General features: G+C 41.8%; 1 protein-coding gene across 3 annotated transcripts in view; it reads right to left on the bottom strand.

Annotated features, from left to right (window-relative positions):
• Positions 1 to 24230, bottom strand: part of LOC141265107 (mitogen-activated protein kinase kinase kinase 3-like) — a 165260-nt gene that overhangs the window by 38024 nt on the left and 103006 nt on the right. For 2 of the 3 annotated variants that reach the window (XM_073677762.1, XM_073677764.1), the window contains exon 4: positions 5881 to 5921. In XM_073677762.1, coding sequence (XP_073533863.1) covers positions 5881 to 5921 — 41 coding nt within the window. The remainder of the gene's footprint in view (positions 1 to 5880; positions 5922 to 24230) is intronic. The other variant, XM_073677763.1, reaches the window with a different exon arrangement.

Raw genomic sequence — 24230 nt, 5'->3', positions numbered from 1 at the left:
CAGTGAGCTATCATAAAAGCATACAGATGAATATGTAAGCAGAGCACCAGATTGAGTTAATACATTTATAGATGAAAACCCCTTTTAAAGTGCACCTGTCAACAGGATTGTGCTCACTAAACTACACACACTATGTGGGCGCCGTTACATTGAGTAAAATTATACCATGGTAGATGAAATCTGTCCTGTGATTCTTGTGTAATCTTTACTTTCAGTTTGGAGATAATGATATGCTTGTGCTCCGGGCCGGCCTGTGGGGAGCTCTTCTTACACATTCATCTGTGTGCTCTTATGACAGGTCACTGTGCCTTCACTGACCGGCCTCCTATTTTACATAATGCATCTAGTAGTGCGGGGCTAGGTAAAATAGGAGGCAGGTCAGTGAAGGATCAGTGAGCTGTCATAGGAGCATACAAATGAATATGTAAGCAGAGCACCAGATAGAGTGCCCCCCCCACAGGCCGCCCCGGAGCACGAGCATATCATTATCTCCAAACTGAAAGTAAAGATTACACAAGAACCACAGGACAGATTTCATCAACCAAGGTATCATATTAATCAGTGTAATGTCGCCCACCTAACTGTGTATTTAGTTTACAAGCACAATCCTGCTAACAGGTGTGCTTTGTTTTCATCTATAAATGGATTGCTGTAGACAAAAACAATAAAATCTGCTATACTTGTCAACCATTGCTCCGGCATCGCCTCTCCTCCGCTGTGCCCAGTCTTTGTTGACTTTGACAAGCAGCAGTGTGACATCTGACTACAGGACACATAATCGTTGAAGCCAATCACTGGGCTCAGAGGCTGTTCAGTTTTTGGTAAAAGTTAAAAAAAAGGACTTCATACCAAATACAGTAAAAATTGTGAAGTTAGATACTATACAACGTGAGGACTATGAATCTGCTGGACCCGGCACAAGCCATGCCCCTGATCAGTGCTCTCCGTACATGACTCACATTTGCCTGTATTTTCATCCAGATCATTTGTAAGTAATTCCATAATTCCCTGGAAGTGTTATTAGGTCTTATGTGCCTGAGTGAGACGTATTGCCGTCTGATGGCTGAGACATGTTAAATCTCTTGTTATAGTGATGTCCAGCAACAGAAACCTCAAGGGGCAGATTTGGCAAACTGGCTGCACTTTCCACTGTGACTATTTTAGCTTTTTCCTATTTTCCGATGTAACCAAATACATGTCTCATTTGTTTTCACCAGTTCAGATAAACCACAGGTGTTTGCGTAGTAACATAGCAGCAAAGACTGGTTAGATTGGCTGGGACCAAAACAACAGCCCCCTTGACGTGCCCCTTAATAGTTGTATTGGCAGCCAGGGAATCGGCTTCAGCAGTGACGGTGTGCACAGGACATTAGCACGTTCACCTTTTGTGCAGTGAAATGATGACCGTGAGACGTCTACCGTCATCTGTGATCTTATAGGTTCTACCTACACCGAGATCAGCCATAACCCTATATATTTACTGGAGCGGTGGATCAGGCTCGAACATAGTACGTATCATAACCCGACTGCACAGGACAAGAACGCCTGATGACTCGGACTGCTAAAATAAAGAGAATTCATCTATACAGTGGCAACAGGAGAGGGAAATACATTTGACGGCAACAATTTGAGATTTTATAATGATTACAGACAATCCTACAGCCCCCCATGCACATTAAACTAATGTCGGCCAAACCTGTCGAAAATGGCAGTCTAATGTGTACGGGAGCCTCGGACAAATGATTATTGGGGAAGAGAAGGATCTGGCATGTCCGATTTTGGACCGAAAATTCTTTTGTTCTTCCAGAGAGGATGAGATGTCAGGGTTTGGGGTGGGAAATGAAGTGAAAAGATGGATTAGGGGCACGAAGAGATAAAAATTAAAAAGACAATTACTCTTTATTTCATAAATCAGTAGAACAAAAGGAAAAAATAAGGAGAAGGGGGGACTTAAGAGAGGAATAGGAATAGCAGTTGGTTTAAAAGGAGGGACCGTTAGTGAAGGGGTAGATTTTAGGAGGAGCCTGGAGAAAAAAACAAAACACACCCCTCCTTGGTTAATAGGCAATTTCAATATGGTATTAAGATTTGGAAGCAGAGACTGTTTATGCTTTCGTTAATTGGAGAATTTGATTGTTCTGTCATATCAGTGGGGCGAAGACGGGGTACTAAAAGTTGGATGATATGATTGATGACAGGTTGGTGGAGGTGTGGGGGGGCATCTAGGATCAGGACCCTCCAAGTGGACTCACTTTCAAGTGCTTCTCACTAAATTACAATATCATCAAAAAGTTAATTTATTTCAGTTCTTCAATACAAAAAGTGAAACTCATATATTATATAGAGTCATTACAAACAGAGGGATCTATTTCAAGTGTTTATTTCTGTTAATGTTGATGATTATGGCTTACAGCCAATGAAAAGACAAAAGTCATTATCTCAGTAAATTAGAATACTTTATAACAACAGCTTGAAAAATGTGTTTAAAATCCGAAATATTGGCCTACTGAAATGTATGTTCAGTAAATGCACTCAATACTTGGTCGGGGCTCCTTTAGCATCAATTACTGCATCAATGCGGCGTGGCATGGAGGCGATCAGCCTGTGGCACTGCTGAGGTGTTATGGAAGCCCAGGTTGCTTTGATAGCAGCCTTCAGCTCGTCTGCATTGTTGGGTCTGGTGTCTCTCATCTTCCTCTTGACAATACCCTATAGATTCTCTATGGGGTTAAGGTCAGGCGAGTTTGCTGGCCAATCAAGCACAGTGATACTGTTGTTTGTAAACCAGGTATTCGTACTTTTGACAGTGTGGACAGGTGCCAAGTCCTGCTGGGGAATGAAATTTCCATCTCCAAAAAAACTTGTCGGCAGAGGGAAGCATGAAGTGCTCTAAGATTTCCTGGTAGACGGCTGCACTGACTTTGGTCTTGATAAAACACAGTGGACCTACACCAGCAGATGACATGGCTCCCCAAACCATCACTGATTGTGGAAACTTCACCCTAGACCTCAAGCAGCTTGGATTGTGGCCTCTCCACTCTTCCTCCAGACTCTGGGACCTTGATTTCCAAATTAAATGCAAAAATTACTTTCATCTGAAAACAACACATTGGACCACTGAGCTGCAGTCCAGGTCTTTTTCTCCTTGGCCCAGGTAAGACGCTTCTGGCGTTGTCCATTGGTCATGAGTGGCTTGACACAAGGAATGCGACACTTGTAGCCCATGTCCTGGATACGTCTGTGTGTTGTGGCTCTTGAAGCAATGATTCCAGCAGCAGTCCACTCCTTGTGAATCTCCCCCAAATGTTTGAATGGCCTTTTCTTAACAATCCTGTCAAGGCTGCGGTTATCCCAGTTGCTTGTGCACCTTTTCCTACCACACTTTTTCCTTCCACTCAACTTTCCATTAATATGCTTGGATACAGCACTCTGTGAACAGCCAGCTTCTTTAGCAATGACCTTTTGTGGCTTACCCTCCTTGTGGAGTGTGTCAATGACTGCCTTCTGGACATCTGTCAAGTCAGCAGTCTTCCCCATGATTGTGGAGCCTACTGAAAGAGACTAAGGGACCTTTTTAAACGCTTAGGAAGCCTTTGCAGGTGTTTTTTGTTAATTATTCTAATTTACTGAGATAATGACTTTTGTGTTTTCATTGGCTGTACGCCATAATCATCAACATTAACAGAAATAAACACTTGAAATAGATCACTCTGTTTGCAATGACTATATAATATGTGAGTTTTCATATATGAGGGGCTTTGAAGACCATCATCTTTTCATATAATATTGATTTGTTTTTCAAGCTGGTTGTTTCAAGCTGCTGTGTCCAAATTAACTCATCTCTGTGTGGGAAGGGAAAGAAAAGGTAATATTATGCATGACTTACCAATACCCTTTATAATGAGATAAGCCGCCCCCAGAGATGTCTAGCAGAGGATCTCTCACAGAGAAAACAGGAGCGCTCGACCAAACAAGTGCTCTGATGTATGGGAAAGACTGCCGAAATAGCTAATGTGTCAAGGGACCTTAAAGGGAACCTGTCAGCAGGTGTTTGCTATGTAATCTGGCAGCAGGTGTTTGCTATGTAATCTGGCAGCAGGTGATAGAGGCTGAAACACAGAACTCAGGGATGTGTCACTTGTCAGTGTGTGCTGTTTACTAACTGTGAAGTATTTATAACTGAGAGATTAACATTGCTGGACTAGTCCAGCAGTGCCCCCTCCTGTGATAAGCAGCTCACTGTCTATGGACTTTGTATACAGAGAGCCTGGTGTGGGTGTGGTTAGCTGTTATGTGGGTAGGGTTAGCTGTGGTGTGGGCATTGTTAGCTTTCTCAGCTCGGCTTCGCTATAGATATAAAAGCTCTGACCGGGTCAGAACTGCTGCACTCAGTAAACTAAGTGATACATCGTTGGATTCAGCATCGCTTTATCTACATTATGCTGCTCTCAGATGAGGTAGCAAAAACCTGCTGACAGATTCACTTCAAGCCTCTCACTGCTCCACACTATATTATCCACTGCCCTTTCTCCCAGGACCCATCACCACTCTGGGGTTGTCCTTTTTACTAAATTCTTGAATTGATTAAAAAAATATTTAGATTTGAGAGTCCTAAGTGGTTGATACTTTTTAATGGCTAAATGAAAAGATGGTAACAAGTTGCAAGCTTTCGAGACTACGCAGGTCTCTTCATCAGGTTAGTATAACACAAAATCTGAAGAGTCACATATTTATGCACAATAAGACACAGAAATAATGCAATAGATGAGACAGGTGACGGGAAGCAGAGTTATTATGGGAGAGATAAACAGTTCTGGCTGTAAATATTTTAGCAGTTAATAGATAAGGAGTGTGAAGGTTGTATTGATTAACAATACTAAAGCATTTTAAGACTCTACGCTGTGTCAGTCTTCTGTTATTCCTCCTAGAAATGTCTGAATAAATCCACAGCTGGGTGTCACCAATTGAGGGGGTGTCACAGCCTATACTGTCGGTTTTGATTGGACAGTGTCAGACACACCCTGGTAACACCAAGTTCTCAATGTCTCCATACATTTCTAGGAGGAATAACAGCATAACAGTACAATGTAGATTTCTAAGATTATTATTATTATTAAGATGCTCAGAAATTGTATTCTCTAAAGAAGATGCAACAGGAAAAAGTACAGTCCACTTCAATGCAAACTCAACTTCTTTCTCTCTTTCGATCAACAAATCCTCATCCGGTGCTCACTTTTGAGTCTCCTTAAGGCTATATTCACAAGACAGTATTTCTTGTCTGTGTGGTTTCCATTTTGAAAACACATACAATTTAATAAAACCATTCACAACTCTGTTTATTTTATGGATCCATGAGTGTGTTGCGTTAAACTCCGTGCACAACCGTTATTGATCTGTCATTGCAAAACAAACTGGGCCATGCAAGTCAATGAGTCTGTATTAAAAACAGATGGAACAAGGAAGTCATCACTTTTACCGGTCAGTTCTTTGTGTCTGCAAAAATGGGCAAAATTGTGTAAACCTGTACAGGCCCGAAGCCTGAGTCTGCACTGCTGAGAGAGTCAGAGGACAACAATTCTTGTCCTAATTTGTGTTGATTTCTATAGGGACTTTGTGAGAGTAAAACACATGACTATCTACATCTTCTCAGGCTTGGATAAGATCTGCAAAAAGTGTAATCCACACAAGTTCCATATAACTAAACTGCACCTAATGAAAAACCGCTGGTAGTGAGTCATACACTGAATTATATCACAATGGCTAGAGAGCCGTCTGCGCCCGTTCTGCATTTCCTATGGAAAGTACCAGGCACAATGGCAAGGCTTCAGGGCACTGTGTTATTAGCTGAAATGTCTTCACTTCTAATATTGTAGCACTTACCTTTTCTCTCCATTGTATTCAAACTTGATCCGGGCGTCCTGCTGGGAGAAGATACCACACCAGTTAGTTACAGGTCAAAGTGAGCAGTTTTCGAGTAAATGCACACTCGGCAAATTTGGGGGAAGATTTTCCCTACAGGTTTGTGTGTGTAAAATCCACACCAGAATATAGCAGTGGTTACTTAGATGATATCTTACAAATCTCATTCACACGTGGTGGAAATGTTCTGTGTAGACATTGACATGTGGTGCGGAATGTGAAATCTGAAGCATCTCAGTCCGTCTCCAAGTTTTCATTGCGAATATCACACTTTGCAATGAATAGGTGGAAAATCTGAGATTAATCCAAATGTAACACATGCAGATTTTAAATTAGAATTATTGTGGTTCACATGGCGCAAAACGATGGCCGATCGGTAGACTTTACCAATCGGCGGTCTTCGATGCCCATTGTACGCACTGGCTGCCCAAGTTCTCAGCAGTGCGAGTCCTGTTTACACAGACAGATTTTTTTGTTGTGCAAAACAAAAGATCATTTCACCCGATGAACGAGCTTTTTTTGCTCATTCATTGAGTGATTGGCAGCCTGTTTACACGGCAAGATAATTGTGAGAGGAGTGTTTTTAAGTTCATTCACAATTATCTTGCGGCACATAAATGCAGCTTTAGACTGCGTTCACACATCCATGTGCAGTGTCAGCATGCTCTGATTATTTTTAATCAGACAGCACATAGACCTTATATGTATGTCCTATTCTGATCCTCAAACTCAGATCACAGTAGCAGACGCTGTGAGTTCACGGATTTCATTTGCAGATCCGTAATTTTAACGGATGTCTGAATAGATCCATTTCACTCACTAGGCCTGTGTGCGCTGTCTGATAAAAAACAATAAATCGGCCACAAGACTGACATTTCACAACGATGTGTGAATGTGGTTTCACACAAGTGTATAAAAGAATTGTTCAGCATTTCATCCAGAAAAGTGGGACAACTTTTTTCTCAATTGTCACCCTCACCCGTATACAATCCGTTTTTTTTTTTGCAGCAGTTATTAATAATTTACAAGACCATTTACAGTTTTCTATGTTACAGAATTGCAATGGATCTATAAAAATCAGATGCTTTACTGTGGCTCCATACGTCATCCAATTTTTTTTGCAAACTCATAGACTTGAACGGCCAAGTCTGATTTGATTTCTGGAATAAACTCTTGCATGCTGTGATTTTTTTCACATGCAGATTCGGTCAGTATCAAAAAAATCAGTTATCGGCACAGTACCATTGAATAACATTGGTCCAAGTGCTATCCATTTTTTTTCACGGATAGCACTTGGACCGAAAATACAATAGTGTGAACGAGCCCTAAGGCTGGGATCGCACGACCATATTTTCTCTCCTCCGAGAAAATCGGTCTGATTATGCTAATCACACTCTGATCAGAGTGTGATCCGATTTTCTCGGATGAGGAGAAGATGTAAAAAAAAAAATAAAAAATTCTCCATCTTCTAAATTCTGCCAGTCCATGAAGATGTCAGACAAGTGCAGTCCGATTTTTTTTCTGCAATTTTTGCGAAATTCAGACATGAGCACCGCACTTGCATTTTTAGGAAAATAGTGGCAAAAAATGCATTGTGTAAACACAGCCTAAAAGGCCCTCACCTCTAATTTAGTGAATTTTACTACAGCCCTGTTTTGATCAGGATGGCATATGAAATGCCAGGCTCAGGTAAATCCACATTACTGTTTTTTCACGTATGAGAAAAAAAAAACAGAACGTTTCTCATAAGTGTGTTAGGTCAGATTACCATCCGTGTTTAGTTAATGTGACATTTTTTACCATCAGTATGGCATCCATTTTAGTTTTTTTTTCCAAGCATTTCTTACCCATTAAACAGTAAAAAAACAGACAGCACTCAGATAACCGATGCCTAGGGCATCTGTGTGCGGTCTGTCTTTATTCACTGACCCATTGATTTCAATGGCTGATGTTAATCCGCAAGAAAAGAAGAAAAAAAAAAAGACGCAAGTGTGAACGCTCCCATAGTCTATAATGAAGAAGTGTTCGATCAGTGAAAACACAGATGTCTGAATGAGGCCTAACTGTTTTCTCAGCCATTTTTTTTGAGCAAATATAGTTACTTAACGAAAAATGACAAAACATCAGCTGGCTAAAGGTTTGCAAATAAAAACAAGATTTTTCTTTTTATTTCTACCATTAAGGGGTTGTTCATACAAGCATAAAATCAGTTTGTGCCACGGATCCAACACAGCCAAAGTGCAATTTCACATGGCCGATTTTCCACATGGACCATAAAAAAAAATTGTAAACGTGACTGCTTTAGTATGGCTGTCTGAACCCGGCTTAAGAAAAAAATTAAAATAAACTGAAAAGTAAGACTAGACTAAAGTCAGTGGGGTCTGTTTGGCAGCAATTTTTTATTTTTATTCGCGTTCTATTTTTCTGTTTCTACAAGCGTGAAGCGAACAAAAAAGGTAATAAAGATATACTAAAAAAGATGCAGCTTTTAACGTTTGCTGAGCTGCATAACATTGTATTGCATATATAGAAAATGATCTGCCCCCAAACCATGGACATATCACAGTGAGGTTACCATGGCTGATCTCGCAGGCCAGTTGCACTGGTTACTTGCGTCTCAGTGACACACCTCAATGTCTCTTGATTGGAAAATAATCACTGCTGTGTGGGCGGCCTGAAGAATTTCATGTATTTACAACTTGTCTGCAAGCCGAGGACATAAAAGCCTCAAGTTTCCATAATCTCATTCTCCTGATGACGAGGAGAGAGAAAGTTCCTCCTATTTGCTCTCAATGAGCGCTGAATAATATACAGCTGTTAAAACTTAAGTCTTAACCCCTGCACTGACAGCTGACATCTCACCGCTGTCAGCAAGTACGAGACTATGTAGCGGATCAACCTTTGTCGTTTTTATTTTCATGCAGATCTTATTAAATGTATGAGATATCACTGATGCAAATAAATCTGAGATACAAATAATCACTGATTTCAGGTCTAAAAATTACTGGATTAGATACGGATCAGTCTCATGGTTCTTTTTTGAGTCATATTCATTTTATTTGCTTGTTAGTCCCTTTTTTAAGTGCGTTTTTTACTTTGCAATTGAGTGCGGGGGCTTTAGGATTTCCAGATGTTTATGCCTAATTCATCATTTGCAACTTTTCACAAATGTACTCCAGTATTATCCTCCAACCCTGGACGCTGGAATAATTTTATGTGCAATTTTACAAAATGTGCATCTTTTTGCATTAAAAAGTCGGAAAATGGTTCAAGACAGAAAATAAAAAATGTTTGACTTTGCGCAAAAGTCACGCGCACCACTTTAAAGAATTCTGCACACAAGGCAGCAATGAATACCTAAATACATACAGGAAAATTGACAAAAAAACCTGCAAATGGATGAATCGGGGTCATAATCTATCCTGTGTATAAAAACTCCTTCTGCTGAATATTACCACAGGGAGTAAGTAATCGGATTGATGATGTATGATGCAGTGTTTTTTTATTTTTTATCTGAAGAAGGACCCAGCCTGGATCCGAAATGCGCTGTAGCCTGAAACGCAACGTTTGCTTTTTATTGGTTGCATTTGTCCTAGACAATCTTTTTGAGCACCACCAATCCAAACATATGTCCTTGTTTTTTATTTCCATTGATGTCAAAACTAGTGACAGATCTACAATTGGCAGCACACACACCAAAATGACAAAACAATATTTTTGTGCAGATAGATGTTGGGCATCCATCCTGCACAATTTAACCTGTGGGTTATGTCTGACCTATACCTATACATATCTACCCAAGGACGTATTATTATTATTATTATTTATTATTATAGCGCCATTTATTCCATGGCGCTTTACATGTGAAAAAGGGGTATAATACAAGAACAATTACAATAATCTTGAACACAATGTGACAGCGACTGGTACAGGAGGAGCGAGGACCCTGCCTGCGAGGGCTCACAATCTACGAGGGATGGGTGAGGATACAGTAGGTGAGGGTAGAGCTGGTCGTGCAGCGGTATGGTGGAGCGGTGGTTACTGCAGGTTGTAGGCTTGTCGGAAGAGGTGGGTCTTCAGGTTCCTTTTGAAAGTGTCCACGGTAGGCGAGAGTCTGATACGTTGGGGTAGAGAGTTCCACAGTAGGGCGGAAGCACGGGAGAAATCTTGCATACGGTTGTGAGAGGAGGAGATAAGAGGGGAGTAGAGAAGGAGATCTTGTGAGGATCGGTGGTTGCGTGCGGGTATGTAATGGGAGACTAGGTCAGAGATATATGGAGGAGACAGGTTATGAATGGCTTTGTATGTCATGGTTAGGGTTTTGAACTGGAGTCTCTGAGCAATTGGGAGCCAGTGAAGAGATTGACAGAGAGGAGAGGCCGAGGAATAGCGGGGGGACAGGTTGATTAGTCGAGCAGCAGAGTTTAGGATAGATTGGAGGGGTGCGAGAGTGTTAGAGGGGAGGCCACAGAGCAGGAGGTGGCAGTAGTCAAGGCGGGAGATGATGAGGGCGTGCACTAGTGTTTTTGCAGTTTCATGGTTGAGGAATGTGCGGATCCGGGAGATATTTTTGAGTTGGAGTCGGCAGGAAGTGGAAAGGGCTTGGATATGTGGTTTGAAGGAGAGTTCAGAGTCCAGGGTTACCCCAAGGCAGCGAGCTTGAGGGACTGGGGAGAGTGAGCAGCCATTGACATTGATAGATAGGTCAGTTGGGGGGGTTGAATGAGATGGCGGAAAGATGATGAATTCTGTTTTGTCCATCAGCATAGAGGTGATAATGAAAGCCGTGAGACTCTATGAGCTGTCCCAGGCCGAAGGTGTAGATGGAGAAGAGCAGCGGTCCTAGAACTGAACCTTGAGGGACACCGACAGATAGGGGGCGAGATGAGAAGGTGGTGTGTGAGTGGGAGACACTGAATGTCCGGTCTGTTAGGTATGAGGAGATCCAGGATAGGGCCAAGTCTGTGATGCCGATAGATGAGAGAGTCTGTAGTAAGAGGGAATGGTCCACTGTGTCAAAGGCAGATGACAGGTCTAGGAGGAGGAGGACAGAGTAGTGTCGCTTAGATTTGGCGGTTAGTAGGTCGTTGGTGACTTTAGTCAGTGCAGTTTCAGTAGAATGGTGCGGTCGAAAACCAGATTGTAGGCGGTCAAAGAGGGAGCAGGAGGAGAGGTGGGAGGACAGTTCAGAATGGACATGTTGTTCCAGTAGTTTTGAGGCATAGGGGAGAAGTGATATGGGGCGATAGCTAGTCAGAGAGGATGGGTCAAGGGAGGGCTTTTTGAGGATGGGTGTGATTGAGGCATGTTTGAAGCATGAGGGGAAGACACCAGTTGTTAGTGACAGGTTGAAGAGGTGGGCTAGGGCTGGGATGAAGATAGTGGTAAGGTATTCCCGTGCCAAACACTTATGGCATATCACAGAATAAACCAGAAACTAGCTACCTCCTTCTGCCTCGCACCATTTACACACATCTGTGTCAAGGCAAGAACAAAAAGAACCGAGTGTCTGTTCTATCACTCCATGAGACTTATACTTCTCTGGGGAATGGGGTCCCATTTTGCACCGCTCTAAATGAAGACATGGCTGCACACATAGGCGTGCGCAGCTGTTTTTGGAATTCCCAAAGAGGTGCCTGGAGAGAGCTATGCATGTATGGTCACCTCTCCAATCAAAACGGGGTCATCAAGATAGGTGGTCTCATAGATGGATCCAACACACCTCAGTCTTACAATAATGTACACCATGAATCCATAATGTACCTTTCTGTAATTGATTTGCTGTATACTTAAACGAGTTTTAAAAAAAAACACTCTTCAGTCTTCTCTGTCCCTGACCAGCATCAATCTGTATGATCAGTGCAGGGCAGGAATGAATCCTGGAGCATGTGAAATGCTGCTTCCTGTTGGCATGACAGGGCACAGCAAGCATGACTAAAGGCGGCCAACAACTCCGATGATGTTGGAGGAGACCAGAATAAAGTCGGTTGAATTTCACCACCAGCCAATCCTTTTGTTTTGTGCAAAGTGGGTTTAAGAGAAGTCTGGCAGCGGCTCTCTCATAAAGAACAGCCCATACTAGCCCTTACTAGTGTCCTGGTTGCAAGGGAATCTGTTAGAACCCTCCTGTTTGTTTTTTCCATCTTGTGTTTTGCGGTCACGTGACCATCTGCCTATATATTCCAGCTCCGCCCTTTTGGCTGTGTTGGACTTCAGTGTTGTTTGACTGTTTTTCTAGCCAGGTGCTTCGGTGCCTATCTCTGTCAGTTTGCTTGGTCCTTCTGGGACCTCTAGTACCTTTTTGTCAGTTTATCTTTTTGTGTTCTGCAACAACCTTCTCTGTTCAGGAGGTGTCCCATTTTTGTTCCAGTCCTTAGTTCTTTTAGGGACCCCTTCCTTTATGCTATAGGTCTTCGTTCAGACTAGCCGAGGACTAAAGCGGGTCTGTTCGCAAGGAACAGGCAGCCCGCTACATCGTAGGGATTCAGCTTAGTCTTACTATGGGGATAGCTTTCCCCTTTCTTTCCTTAGTACTTGTTGCAGATCATAACAGAATCAGCTACTCCTTTCAGTAATATTTTCTCATCTGCTATATCATTTATAAATTCCGAAATTATTCTATGTATATTATTAAAGTCCATTATTCTATGTAAAATCAGTCCTCCAATGAAAATAGCCAGAAAAATTCATTCAGCTATACAAAAATGGCAAAAATAGAGGCAACTCTCGAAGTGATAAAAAATCGATGGTAACTTTAGCACCAGGGTGAATAAACACTTATCTATTCATACATGTGTGCCTATTTTTTGTCTAGTTTTTCTTGTTTAAAGGGTGGTTTTGTGTTGTGACAAATACATTACTTTAAATTGCGCCTTTTTTGAAGCATTTTTTACTTGTTCATCTGTTCTGTTTTTTTCATCTGTTCACCATTTTGGGCTTAGTTTTTGTACTCCAATGTTTGCCGCTGATTCTTTCTTTTCAACTTTTTAAAAAGTCACAAAATTTGGGGGCATCCAATCCTTTCCTGGAGTACTGTTTTGTATGTCGGAAATTTTTATACAAATCTTATATAGTTGTGTGGGACATTTGAACGAATCATGACACTTTTGCTTTAAAAAAAAAAAGGTTCAAAAGCTGGAAAAAGTAGAAATAATTAGCTTTTTTGATTTTGCAATAGTTAATGAACCCACATAGGGCAGTTTGAAGAATATGGTGCAGAAAATGAGAGCTTTCTTCTATTTTCTTAGGCCCCTTCTTCTACATTGCTGCTATTCATCTGCTATAGTAGAGAACACAGGAAAGCTCAGCTGTGACGCGCGGTCCTGTGTATGGAGGATTAGGGACAGGTCGCTGTCGGCCAAATGTTTGGTCGGCTGCTATCTAATTTGAATGTGAGCAGTAAAGGGAACCTATTATGTTGGAAATGGTGTCTGATCTGCAGGCAGTGTGGTCTAGAGCAGGAAGAGCATTTTTGTGGGAAAAGTTTCACTAAAATGTGTATTTTATTCTTTGAAATTCCTTATGTTTGTATACATATGATTTCAGCGGGCGGTCCTACTCAGCGATTGTCAGCCTTCCTGTATGACTGTGCATGCAGAGCTAGCCGTCAATCTCTGAGCAGGACCGCCCACTGGTCTCTTATGCATACAGACACCAGAGTTTCCAATTAATAAAATACAATTTATAAGGATTTTTTTTCCCAAAAAATACATCATTCTGCTCAGCTCCTCATTCTCTATACCTCTAACCACCTAGTATTAACTTCTTAAACACCCTACACCACCAAGGATCCAGGCATCAACACCTCCAATACTGCAGACCAACAGGGAAAAGGGAATTGACTCTTCAAAAAAAAAACTGGACTCCAAGGAAAGCAAACATTATTCTCTCCTATTCCGGACAGCCATAAACCCCTCCTCATCCCTGGACCACCAGAGAAGAATGAAGTCTTAAATCTTAGATCAAATAAAATATTTCAGTTCAGACTTTAGTTCTCTTTTACTGGTTGTTTACCAGTTCTGTTCTCCGACTAAGTGTAGCGGTGCCTGCTCAAAACAATAAATGGGAACATACATTATGGAAAAAGTTCTAAAACTTGCCAGTGCTCATAGAGGCTTTGTAGGAAAAACATACAAAGGAAAATTTCTATGACATTTCAGCATCCAGCATCGGAAGAGTGAGCAGTGATAGATTCCTTCTGTTTGTGTTCTGCACACATGCCAAAAAAACAAAAGCCATATTTGCTATATTTTTTTCTCATTTCTGCTCTGTCCCAAAACTTCCTCCCACTCCTGTCGCTCGTCCAAATACGACAATCTGCAGTGGCCAAGTTCCAAAGAAAATAAACTTGGCTATAGAAATCTGCCCAACGTGCATGTAAACACAAACAGATATAGAGTATCTGGCTGAACACTTCATTTATAGAGGTACCGGAGAGAGGTGATACATGGAGGGGGTAGAAAGTCACATTTTACAGTAAATAGTCCTGCAAGGCACAATGGGGATACATTTGTTTCAAGAACAACAGAACAGCAAAATATTGGATCCGTTTTGCTAACAATTAGTCCCGAGTACAGAATACCGAACCTATGATTGTATAGAAGTAAAAAAAATATTTTATTTTTACTGGATTAAATAGAATACATAGGGATGTACCAAAGTCATCATCTCTCACAACACACCATCTTGCTAACTTGTCACAGAAGGCAATTTCACATAAGAGGACTAAAATTCCTCAACTTTGCACAAACTATGTCCAGTTAGGTAGTACTAGTGAATTATACTTTTATGTGTTGTAAAATCTCAGTGCTCCCTGAGAAAGCTTAAGCGAAACATACATAGGCGTGGGGGGCTCCCCCTATTGCTAGGACCAGATATGTCTGTGGTAGATCCATATTACACTATTATTGATTACATTAGTATGAGCACTATAGGTTGTTCTTATATTTAGACTGATACTATTAAGTCGTTTTTTTATTATTCCATAGCACCTATGGTTTATTGCTTTATATTTTCCACTGTAAATACCTCCTTATACTATATAGTGATTGTCTGTCACATTTACAATAATTACCTATGTTGTGTACCCGCCTCGTGGCATGACCTCATATCTCATGTGATTTTCATGTGTTTTTATGAGGCTTCCCATCTATTTTCTAAAGTATATCATTGACCATCATCTAATAAACATATATTTGACATTTATTAATGAACGGCTATTTGTTCATCTTTCAGTGCTGTGTTATCTGAGTCATGGCAACTTTTGTTAGATCTTTAGACATTCCTGAGATGTCTCTTTTAGTAAATACTTGTAAAACCCATGAACACCATTCTGGAACATAAGAAATCAGTGTTGTGCTATTCCTCAACTGTTATAACTGGAGGAGTGAGTAAACCGACTTCACTTTGTCAGTAGGTTGTGTCCCTACATACAATCAGTTTCACATGGTGTAGTGACATTCCCTGACAAGTAGGTATTGCCAGTAGTGCATTTATGCATTTCTGTTGAGGAGGTGTGACTGCCGGCTGTCAATCAGCATGGCAGTCACACACAATCAACAGAACGGAAAAGAAGCTGCTATGTCCACATGACGTCAACGAAAGCCGCAGAAGCAGTCTGTGACCACTCTGAGCCGGCAGAGATCGGTTGTGGGCAGAACAAGTAGGTAGTTAGCAAATACCTGCCTGTAAGTTCAGTAAATCTGACAGGTCCTCTTTTAGATACACATTAAGGCCAGGGTCACACGGCTGTTCATTCTCTCATGCAAGAGAATCAGGCCGATTATGCAAACTCTGCCAGAGTTTGATCCGAGTGTCAGTGCACTGTGCTCTGATTCTCTAGATAGAAAGAATCACAGCACAGATGCGGAGGAGACGGAGAAAGTAATTTCTCCATTGCCGCCATCTGCTGTAATTGGACTGCACTTAGATGGCATCCGAGTGTGGTCCGATGTTTCACACACCCATAGACTTGTATGGGTGCTTGTATCCGATTCTTGGATGCACCCACAGAATGCTGCGATTGTTTTCTTATGCCGAATCGGTATGAGAAAATAATCACTAATCTGCACTGCACCATAGTATAACATTGGGCTGAGTGCTAAAACATCGGATTGCACTTGGCCGTGTTATATGTGCGTTTTGCATCTAGCATTGTCAAGGGGTAGCCTTAACTAAGCTAGATGCAAAACGCGAGTCGGGTGCGGTTCTTTATGGTCTGGTGAGATTTGTTGCTTCCCTCTTATTGCCACTGAGCGTTATTTTATATTCCATATTTATGGAATTACACTGTATCATTTTGAGGTAGTTAATTCCTCTTAATTACTACATATATCTATTGTACCTGAACACCCTCACTACATTGGTATCCGTCTGTAACATATAATTGTACCTTTTTTCTATTGTATTTGATTGTATGTATTGGGAGTTCATTATGTTATTATGATATTCACCAGCCATGAATGCCTTGTGTTATGTATATATTTTTTTATCTATTCAATTTTAATTGATGTTGAAATAAAATTATATTTTTATTCATATCTCTATGCCTAGCATTTTTTCTATCGGTTTACACTATGTAAAAGGTGCTGTGATGCGGATTACAACTTTACCTTTATTTTGGAAATCTCGGTTTACGTTTTAGATAAATTTATTGTTGAATTGTTAAGCAAATGAGCCACAAGCACAAGTGTAGTGGATGGCACTGACCATACAGCTCCGTCGCCTCCCTTCACTATTCCCCACCAACCACCTGTCTCCTGTCAGTGATTGACAGGTCACTCTTTTTTCAGTGCTCTGCCTTTCCCTGGGGCGGTACATGTTCACTAATGTCCTGATGCAGAAGAAGGTCAGTGTCTGAAGGGGTCTACATAATTTGCAGATTGCGCCGGATACTGACCATCCTCTTCAGTCCTGCTGCCCATTCCCACACTGGTCGCCTAGTGAAAAAGACAGTCAGTGTCTGACATGATCTGCAAACTGTGAATCAATCCTCATATCAACCAGATGGAACAATTGGCTATTCTATTACATTTAAGCGGTTGTCCACGACTAGGACAACCCCTTCTTGATCTAAATATTTGGCCCAGTCAAAATAAAAAGCTTATACTCACCTCCCATTTCGGCAGCGTTCCAGCGGTGTCAGCACTCGCAGTCTCGGGGGTCTCGTGTGGTTGTTGTGACACCAGATGCCCAATCTTCACTAGCGTCACTGTCCCCGCCTTCTGTCGAATTGAACATAAAAAGGAAGTCCGGGCTGCAGCTGATCTCTGACTTCCTCTTCATGTTCAATTTGTCCAAAGGTGGAGACAGTGACGCCATTGCTGATTGGGCGCCGGGTTCATGTGTCACAACAAAAGCACGGGAGCCCTGTGACCGCGAGTGCCGACACTGCTGGAACGACGCCGGCACAGGAGGTGAGTATAGGCTTTTTTATTGTATTGGGACCAAACGTGGGGTATGACAAGGAGTTGTCCAAGTAGTGTGTGGCGCCCCTGAGGGTTCGGTCGCCACAGAGGTACTGCATCTCACCCAGAGGTGTGGTATCTCACTCTCAGGTAAGGAAGGAGTACAGCTCAGGACTCTAACACCTGCATTCACTACACCACATTTCCGGGGAACAGGGCGAGATTGCTCCTACGGGAGAGCACAGTCCCTGATCCCTGGCTGGAGTGGGGGGAACCACCTTTAGAGGGGGAACCATGTAGTGGATGGGGTAGAGGAAGTAGATCCTGGGAACACTTGAAAGGAAGCTGTATAAAATAGAGACACCATCTTAGATCAGGGTTCTGTTCAGTTCAGTTCAGGCAGAGGAGGAAGGTGACAGGAGCAGAGGCTCTGTATGAGCTCTGCTCCAGAGGCGGGCCTAGCCTGTGAGGCCCAGGACTGAAGGAGAGAAGAGAGGAGTGGGAGCAGGAAGGCTCCAGGAACCGAAGGGACCCTAGGGTTATGGGCCGTGCAGAAGGCCACCCGTATGCCCGCTGCTACCAGGAGGTAGAGGGGTCAGGCCAGATAAGGGGAACCGGTTCCTTAACTAGTGGAGAACTGCAAGGCTCAACTAGAAACCGGAGGCTGCAGCACTTTATGTACTGTTAGCCAAAAGTCCACACCAGTCTGACTAAGAAGGTAGCCACATAGGACCCAGGGGACAGAACAGACATCGCCCGCCAAGGCCCGATGGTACAGGATTGGAGTCACTAGGTGTGAGGTGCAGGGAGAGGGCCAGAGAAAGGACATACAGAAGGGGGTCCTGCTAAGTACTCCGGAGCTACCTGGGGGTGGACTGAGCCCCTCACTGAGTGAACACAGGACGACGTGGGAAGTTGTGATCTGCAGTGATGACTTGGAATGAAACAACTGTGAGTAAAAGGCCCTGAGACTGCATCCCACTAACTCCGTGTTTATTACTGACTCCCTGCACAACAACCACCATCATCCACTCACACTGCCCTGAAGCTACACTCTTGCTGTGGGGAGTTATACCACCCTTGCTGCCAAGCCATCAGATTCAGAGGACTGTTCTGCAGCGGCGGCCCCTATTAGCCGCACTCCACAGGTGGCGTAGTCGGACATTATACAAACCCATATACAATTCCCCTTGGATTGACCGCCCTGGGTCACAGACCGGGTCACCGCCACAGTGACTACAACCCCCAGCATCTACCGGCCTGGCTCCAGGTACCCCGCGGCCCAGGGGGCGCGTCAAGTGCACTTGCACTTAACTTCTTTCAGTATTTAGTGTTATTATTAGGTAGGGTTGTGTTTTAAAGGGGTAATCCGGCTCCACTCACTTCTACTTTGGCAGATGAGTGACGCTGGTGTCGCCATATCTACAGAGATCTGCCAATTATCCTGTTCAATAAAACATATCGATGTGATGTCACCTGCCCCGCTAACCTCCCGCTGCAGAAATACGCAGATCCGGATAACTCCTTTAAAGTGGTCTTTTTCAATACTTATTATACTAAAACATTAAAATATAAGACATAGATCTGACAGGGACTGTCACCTATTGGGAGAACAAGAGTCCTGACCCTGATTTTGCAAACTATGAACCCAAGCTATTATATTACATGCTTTTAATTTACACACTTCGTTAATTAGGAGCTAGAATGAATTTCTTTTAGTATGGGACTAGCTAATGAAATGGCTGATCATATTTACCCAGCATTTAAGGAGAATTATCTGTATTTCCTTTTCTTACAGTGACCATATGAAACTTTTTTTTTTAAAGAAAGTAATGACAGTTGTCCTATCACTGTGATTATATTGTTCTGTTGCACGTTTTGTGGATGCATCATTTTATCTCTCATCCAAAGATGCAGCAAGATACATCTGAAGAGACCAGTAATAGAGCAAGCCATCCGTGTAGTTTCACTCCCAGCAAACAGAAATGAATGACTGCGGGGAGAATTTACATGTAGGCACAGGAGGAGACGGAACAGCATATAACGGAGAACAGAAGGGTACACATTACTACCACGCTCTCTGTCAACCACTGCGTAGGGGTTTCTGTCAGAATTCCCAAAAAACTGGATTCCAATGGGAACCCAGACAGATCTATTCCGATAAATGAAGCCGTAGGAGTTACTGTCTGGCCTGGTCTGACAAGTTTTGTGTAAATTTGAAAAAAAAAGAATACTGTCAGGATGGAGGCCAGAAAGTGATTGCCTGCTTCACTTACAGAAGTATTCCCATCAAAATTATTATCCTCTTAGAATATTGGAGTCATCATATTATATAGCACTGTGTACTTACAATTGCTCATTTTGTCTTTCTACTCAGCTAATTCTTCTCTTTTCCATTAGGTCTATGACATCACATGACTAAAAACTGACTAGCTGAATCCTTCTAGGCTCTATGTAGAAACAGGAGGTCTATTTTCCCTGCACAAGTCATGAGTCACTGCAAAAGTCTATGGCAGGGGGAGGAGCGGAGCAGCTGGAGCAGGAGGTGAAGAAGGGAATGATTCATGCAGGGAAAAGAGACTGCCTGTTTCTACATTCAGCAAAGAAAAGAAAATGTAACTGGGTAGAAAGGCAAAATGAGCAATTGTAAGCACACAGTGCTATATAATATAATGATGGCAATATATTAAGAGGATAAAAACTTTGATGGGAATGCTTCTTTAAACACCACTAAAGTGTTTTTTTTATTGCACCACAGGAGTGTTGCTTTAAATGTAAGTCCCCTACACTCTGTCTGATACTCACCTTCCAATGTTTTCATCTGTTTTTGCCGTCGCTCCCGTCAGTCTCCGACGAAAAGTGACCTTCCTGCAGCTCCAGTATTTAATGGAGCTGAGCAGAGGTCACTTTACAATATGAGTTCTGGCTCTTATAGACTTACATTGAGAGCTTGTGACGTAGCTTCTGACTTCTGGCCAGTCAAAAGCCACTGTCACAAGATAGCGCCGCAGAACTGCAGCATTGCCGAAAAATGGGGTAGACGCCAATGGGTGAGTATATGTCCGGGGCAGTGGACTTACATTTAAAGCGCTATTCCATCGCTGAAAAAAAAACTGGAGTGATGCTTTAAGTGAATGGCGCCATCGGGGTTATCTTGGGGTTCCCATTGTAATCCAAATTTTGGGGGATTCCGACATAAATCCGACGTAGTGCTCAATGGTGAGCTTGGGATAAGTGTGAACCAAGCGTAAGGGATAAGTGGAAGACTTCAGTGGATGCAAGACACTGAAAGTAGTGAACCTACATTTTTATTTTAAAGGGGATATCCTGTACTGAACAACTTCTTTTTAGAGGTCCTCAGTGTTCTGTTAAAAACAAAAACAACACACTTGCCTCCTGTACCGGTGCTGCTCCTCTGCCCTGAGCACTGTGTTCCCCAGTGTGACATCTTGTGGAATTGTTTATGATGGGGTTTAAAGGGGTTGTCCAGTTGTGGTTAATTCCTTTAATCACAATCTGTTTGTTTGCAAGACATACAGTTATATGAAAAAGTTTGGGCACCCCTATTAATATTAAGCTTAATGTTTTATAAAAATTGGTGTTTTTGCAACAGCTATTTCAGTTTGATATATGTAATAACTGTTGGACACAGTAATGTTTCTGCCTTAAAATGAGGTTTATTGTACTAACAGAAAATGTGCAATCTGCATTCAAACAAAATTTGCCAGGTGCATAAGTATGGGCACCCTTATCATTTTCTTGTTTTAAATACTCCTACCTACTTTTTACTGACTTACTAAAGCACTTTTTTTGGTTTTGTAACCTCATTGAGCTTTGAACTTCATAGCCAGGTGTATGCAATCATGAGAAAAGCTACTTAAAGTGGCCACTTGCAAGTTGTTCTCCTGTTTGAATCTCCTCTGAAGAGTGGTATCATGGGCTCCTCAAAACAACTGTCAAATGATCTGAAAACAAAGATTATTCAACATAGTTGTTCAGGGGAAGGATACAAAAAGCTGTCTCAGCGATTTAACCTGTCAGTTTCCACTGTGAGGAACATAGTAAGGAAATGGAAGAACACAGGGACAGTTCTTGTTAAGGCCAGAAGTGGCAGGCCAAGAAAAACATCAGAAAGGCAGAGAAGAAGAATGGTGAGATCAGTCAAGGACAATCCCCAGACCACCTCCAGAGAGCTGCAGCATCAACTTGCTGCAGATGGTGTCACTGTGCATCGGTCAACTATACAACGCACTTTGCACAAGGAGAAGCTGTATGGGAGAGTGATGCGAAAGAAGCCGTTTCTGCAAGCACGCCACAAACAGAGTCGGCTGAGGTATGCAAAAGCACATTTGGAGAAGCCAATTTCTTTTTGGAAGAAGGTCCTGTGGACCGATGAAACCAAGATTGAGTTGTTTGGTCATACAAAAAGGCGTTATACATGGCGGCAAAAAAACACAGCATTCCAAGAAAAACACTTGCTACCCACAGTAAAATTTGGTGGAGGTTCCATCATGCTTTGGGGCTGTGTGGCCAATGCCGGCACCGGGAATCTTGCTAAAGTTGAGGAACGCATGGATTCCACTCAGTATCAGCAGATTCTTGACAATAATGTTCAAGAATCAGTGACAAAGTTGAAGTTACACAGGGGATGGATCTTTCAGCAAGACAATGAACCAAAACACCGCTCCAAATCTACTCAGGCATTCATGCAGAGGAACAATTACAATGTTTTGGAATGGCCATCCCAGTCCCCAGACCTGAATATCATTGAACATCTGTGGGATCATTTGAAGAGGGCTGTCCATGCTCGGCGACCATCAAACTTAACTGAACTGGAATTGTTTTGTAAAGAGGAATGGTCAAAAATACCTTCATCCAGGATCCAGGAACTCATTAAAAGCTACAGGAAGCGACTAGAGGCTGTTATTTTGCAAAAGGAGGATCTACTAAATATTAATGTCACTTTTCTGGTGAGGTGCCCATACTTATGCACCTGGCAAATTTTGTTTGAATGCAGATTGCACATTTTCTGTTAGTACAATAAACCTCATTTCAAGGCAGAAACATTACTGTGTCCAACAGTTATTACATATATCAAACTGAAATAGCTGTTGCAAAAACAACAATTTTTATAAAACATTAAGCTTAAGATTAATAGGGGTGCCCAACCTTTTTCATATAACTGTATCTATTTTCATAAATACTTGGAATTTTTTATCAAATATCAATCCCAGTGCATCTTTACAAAGGGGTGCATCCGAACACAAGGCGACAATAGCAACAGTGAATGGCCAGTGTCAGATTTTGGAGGGACAGACCTGCAACTTCTTAAACCCAGGATTTGAAGTATTCCTCCTATAAGTGTCACATCATTCCAATAGTTATTTAATGGGAAATACAATTACTGACTAAATCAGACATCCCCTTTATAGCCAGATATATATCAAGGTATCATTTTATTCTACTTTCTATGACCTATATGCCCATATAGACGGCTTAGGAGGGTTGACCCTACTAACAGGTGCCCTCTAATGAGTGGTCTACAGGCTCGTGAGATATAAATCCAATAATGAATGCACCTGTCGTCCTACACATTATTACCTTAAACATAAAATTGTGCAAATAAGGCCTTTTTGGACGGAGCAATTTTACATATGACATGAGCATAAATGGAAACTTTCCAGGAGCAGTAATGGTCACTTGCATCAAGAAAATATTGCAAACAGGGAAATGTTTAGTCTTATTCCTAACCAACGTACTATACAACACACCCTTTTATAACACACCCTTTTGTATCTTGCCAATTTTTTCCTTTGGGACATATGGGGGAAGGCGGTGTGCATGGACTGGATTAGATTAAAAGAAAATACTATACTTGCTGCCCAGAATGAAGTGAATGCTGATACATTGCAGAACGTGTAGAGAGGATTTAGAATGGTTTAGATATAGGAGATTATCCACTAAAATAAGATATTCCCTAAGAACAATATGAAACATTTCTGCAGGTTCATCAAAAATTCTCCCTTAAAACTCTGTTTTTTTAATCCACAGGAGAAAAATTCAAAGATTGTGATGTGAAAATGTGAGATTTAGTTAATTCCCCATATAAGGGAATTTGGCCGCAAGTACGGTAAGTCTTTTCCTTCCAACTTTACTATCAAGGATCAACGTCACTATTTAAGGAGGAAGCTGGATGTCTTCCAGAAGACGACAGTCCAGCTCTGATTGTGAACGGATATTTATGAGGACGTACAGCAAACATACCAACTATTAAACACCGAGTCCCATGCAGTTGATGCTAGAGTGTTCCTGTATTGACTCTTATGGAAGGACATTTTATAAAAAAAAATGTTATGGCGTTACATATAAGCACTCTTTATATTCCCTAAAAATGATAACCAGAAGAATTTTGCTATGTGTAAAATCATTGCAATCCTGAATGATGTAACATAATCATGATGCACTTTAAAGAGAATCTGTCTACAGGATTTCATACTATTTATATTTGCTTGTTCCTCTTTCAAAGACAAGTCCAGCAATACCTTTACATGGTCAGTCCATTCCTCTGTTACTGGGAAATGAGGGACTGAATTGATATGCAAATGAAGTTGAAGATCTATTTGTAGATCTCCTAAGCCTATGTCACTCCAGCTCTATTCCCTGCCCAGCACCAGAATCTGTTAGTTTGGGTGATGAAATGCTGTTGACAGTTTTCCTGTAAGTTCATTAGTGGACCATAGCTCATTGTTAGTAGTCTGCAAATGAAGTTCCAATAATGATAATAATTATATTTTTTAATTTCTATAGGGCCAAAGTATTCCACAGCTCTTTGCAATTCAAAGGAGATAAGTACATTTTTAGGGCACACCTAAAACTGTCAATACTGGGAATTAACTGGATTGATCA

Source organism: Phyllobates terribilis, unplaced genomic scaffold, assembly GCF_046119375.1.
Source record: "Phyllobates terribilis strain yellow unplaced genomic scaffold, ASM4611937v1 Scaffold_4__5_contigs__length_816908805, whole genome shotgun sequence".
In the NCBI taxonomy this organism is placed as follows: Eukaryota; Metazoa; Chordata; class Amphibia; order Anura; family Dendrobatidae; genus Phyllobates; species Phyllobates terribilis.
The sequence above is the reverse complement of the archived record's forward strand: the minus strand, read 5'-3'. Positions and strand labels throughout refer to the sequence as shown.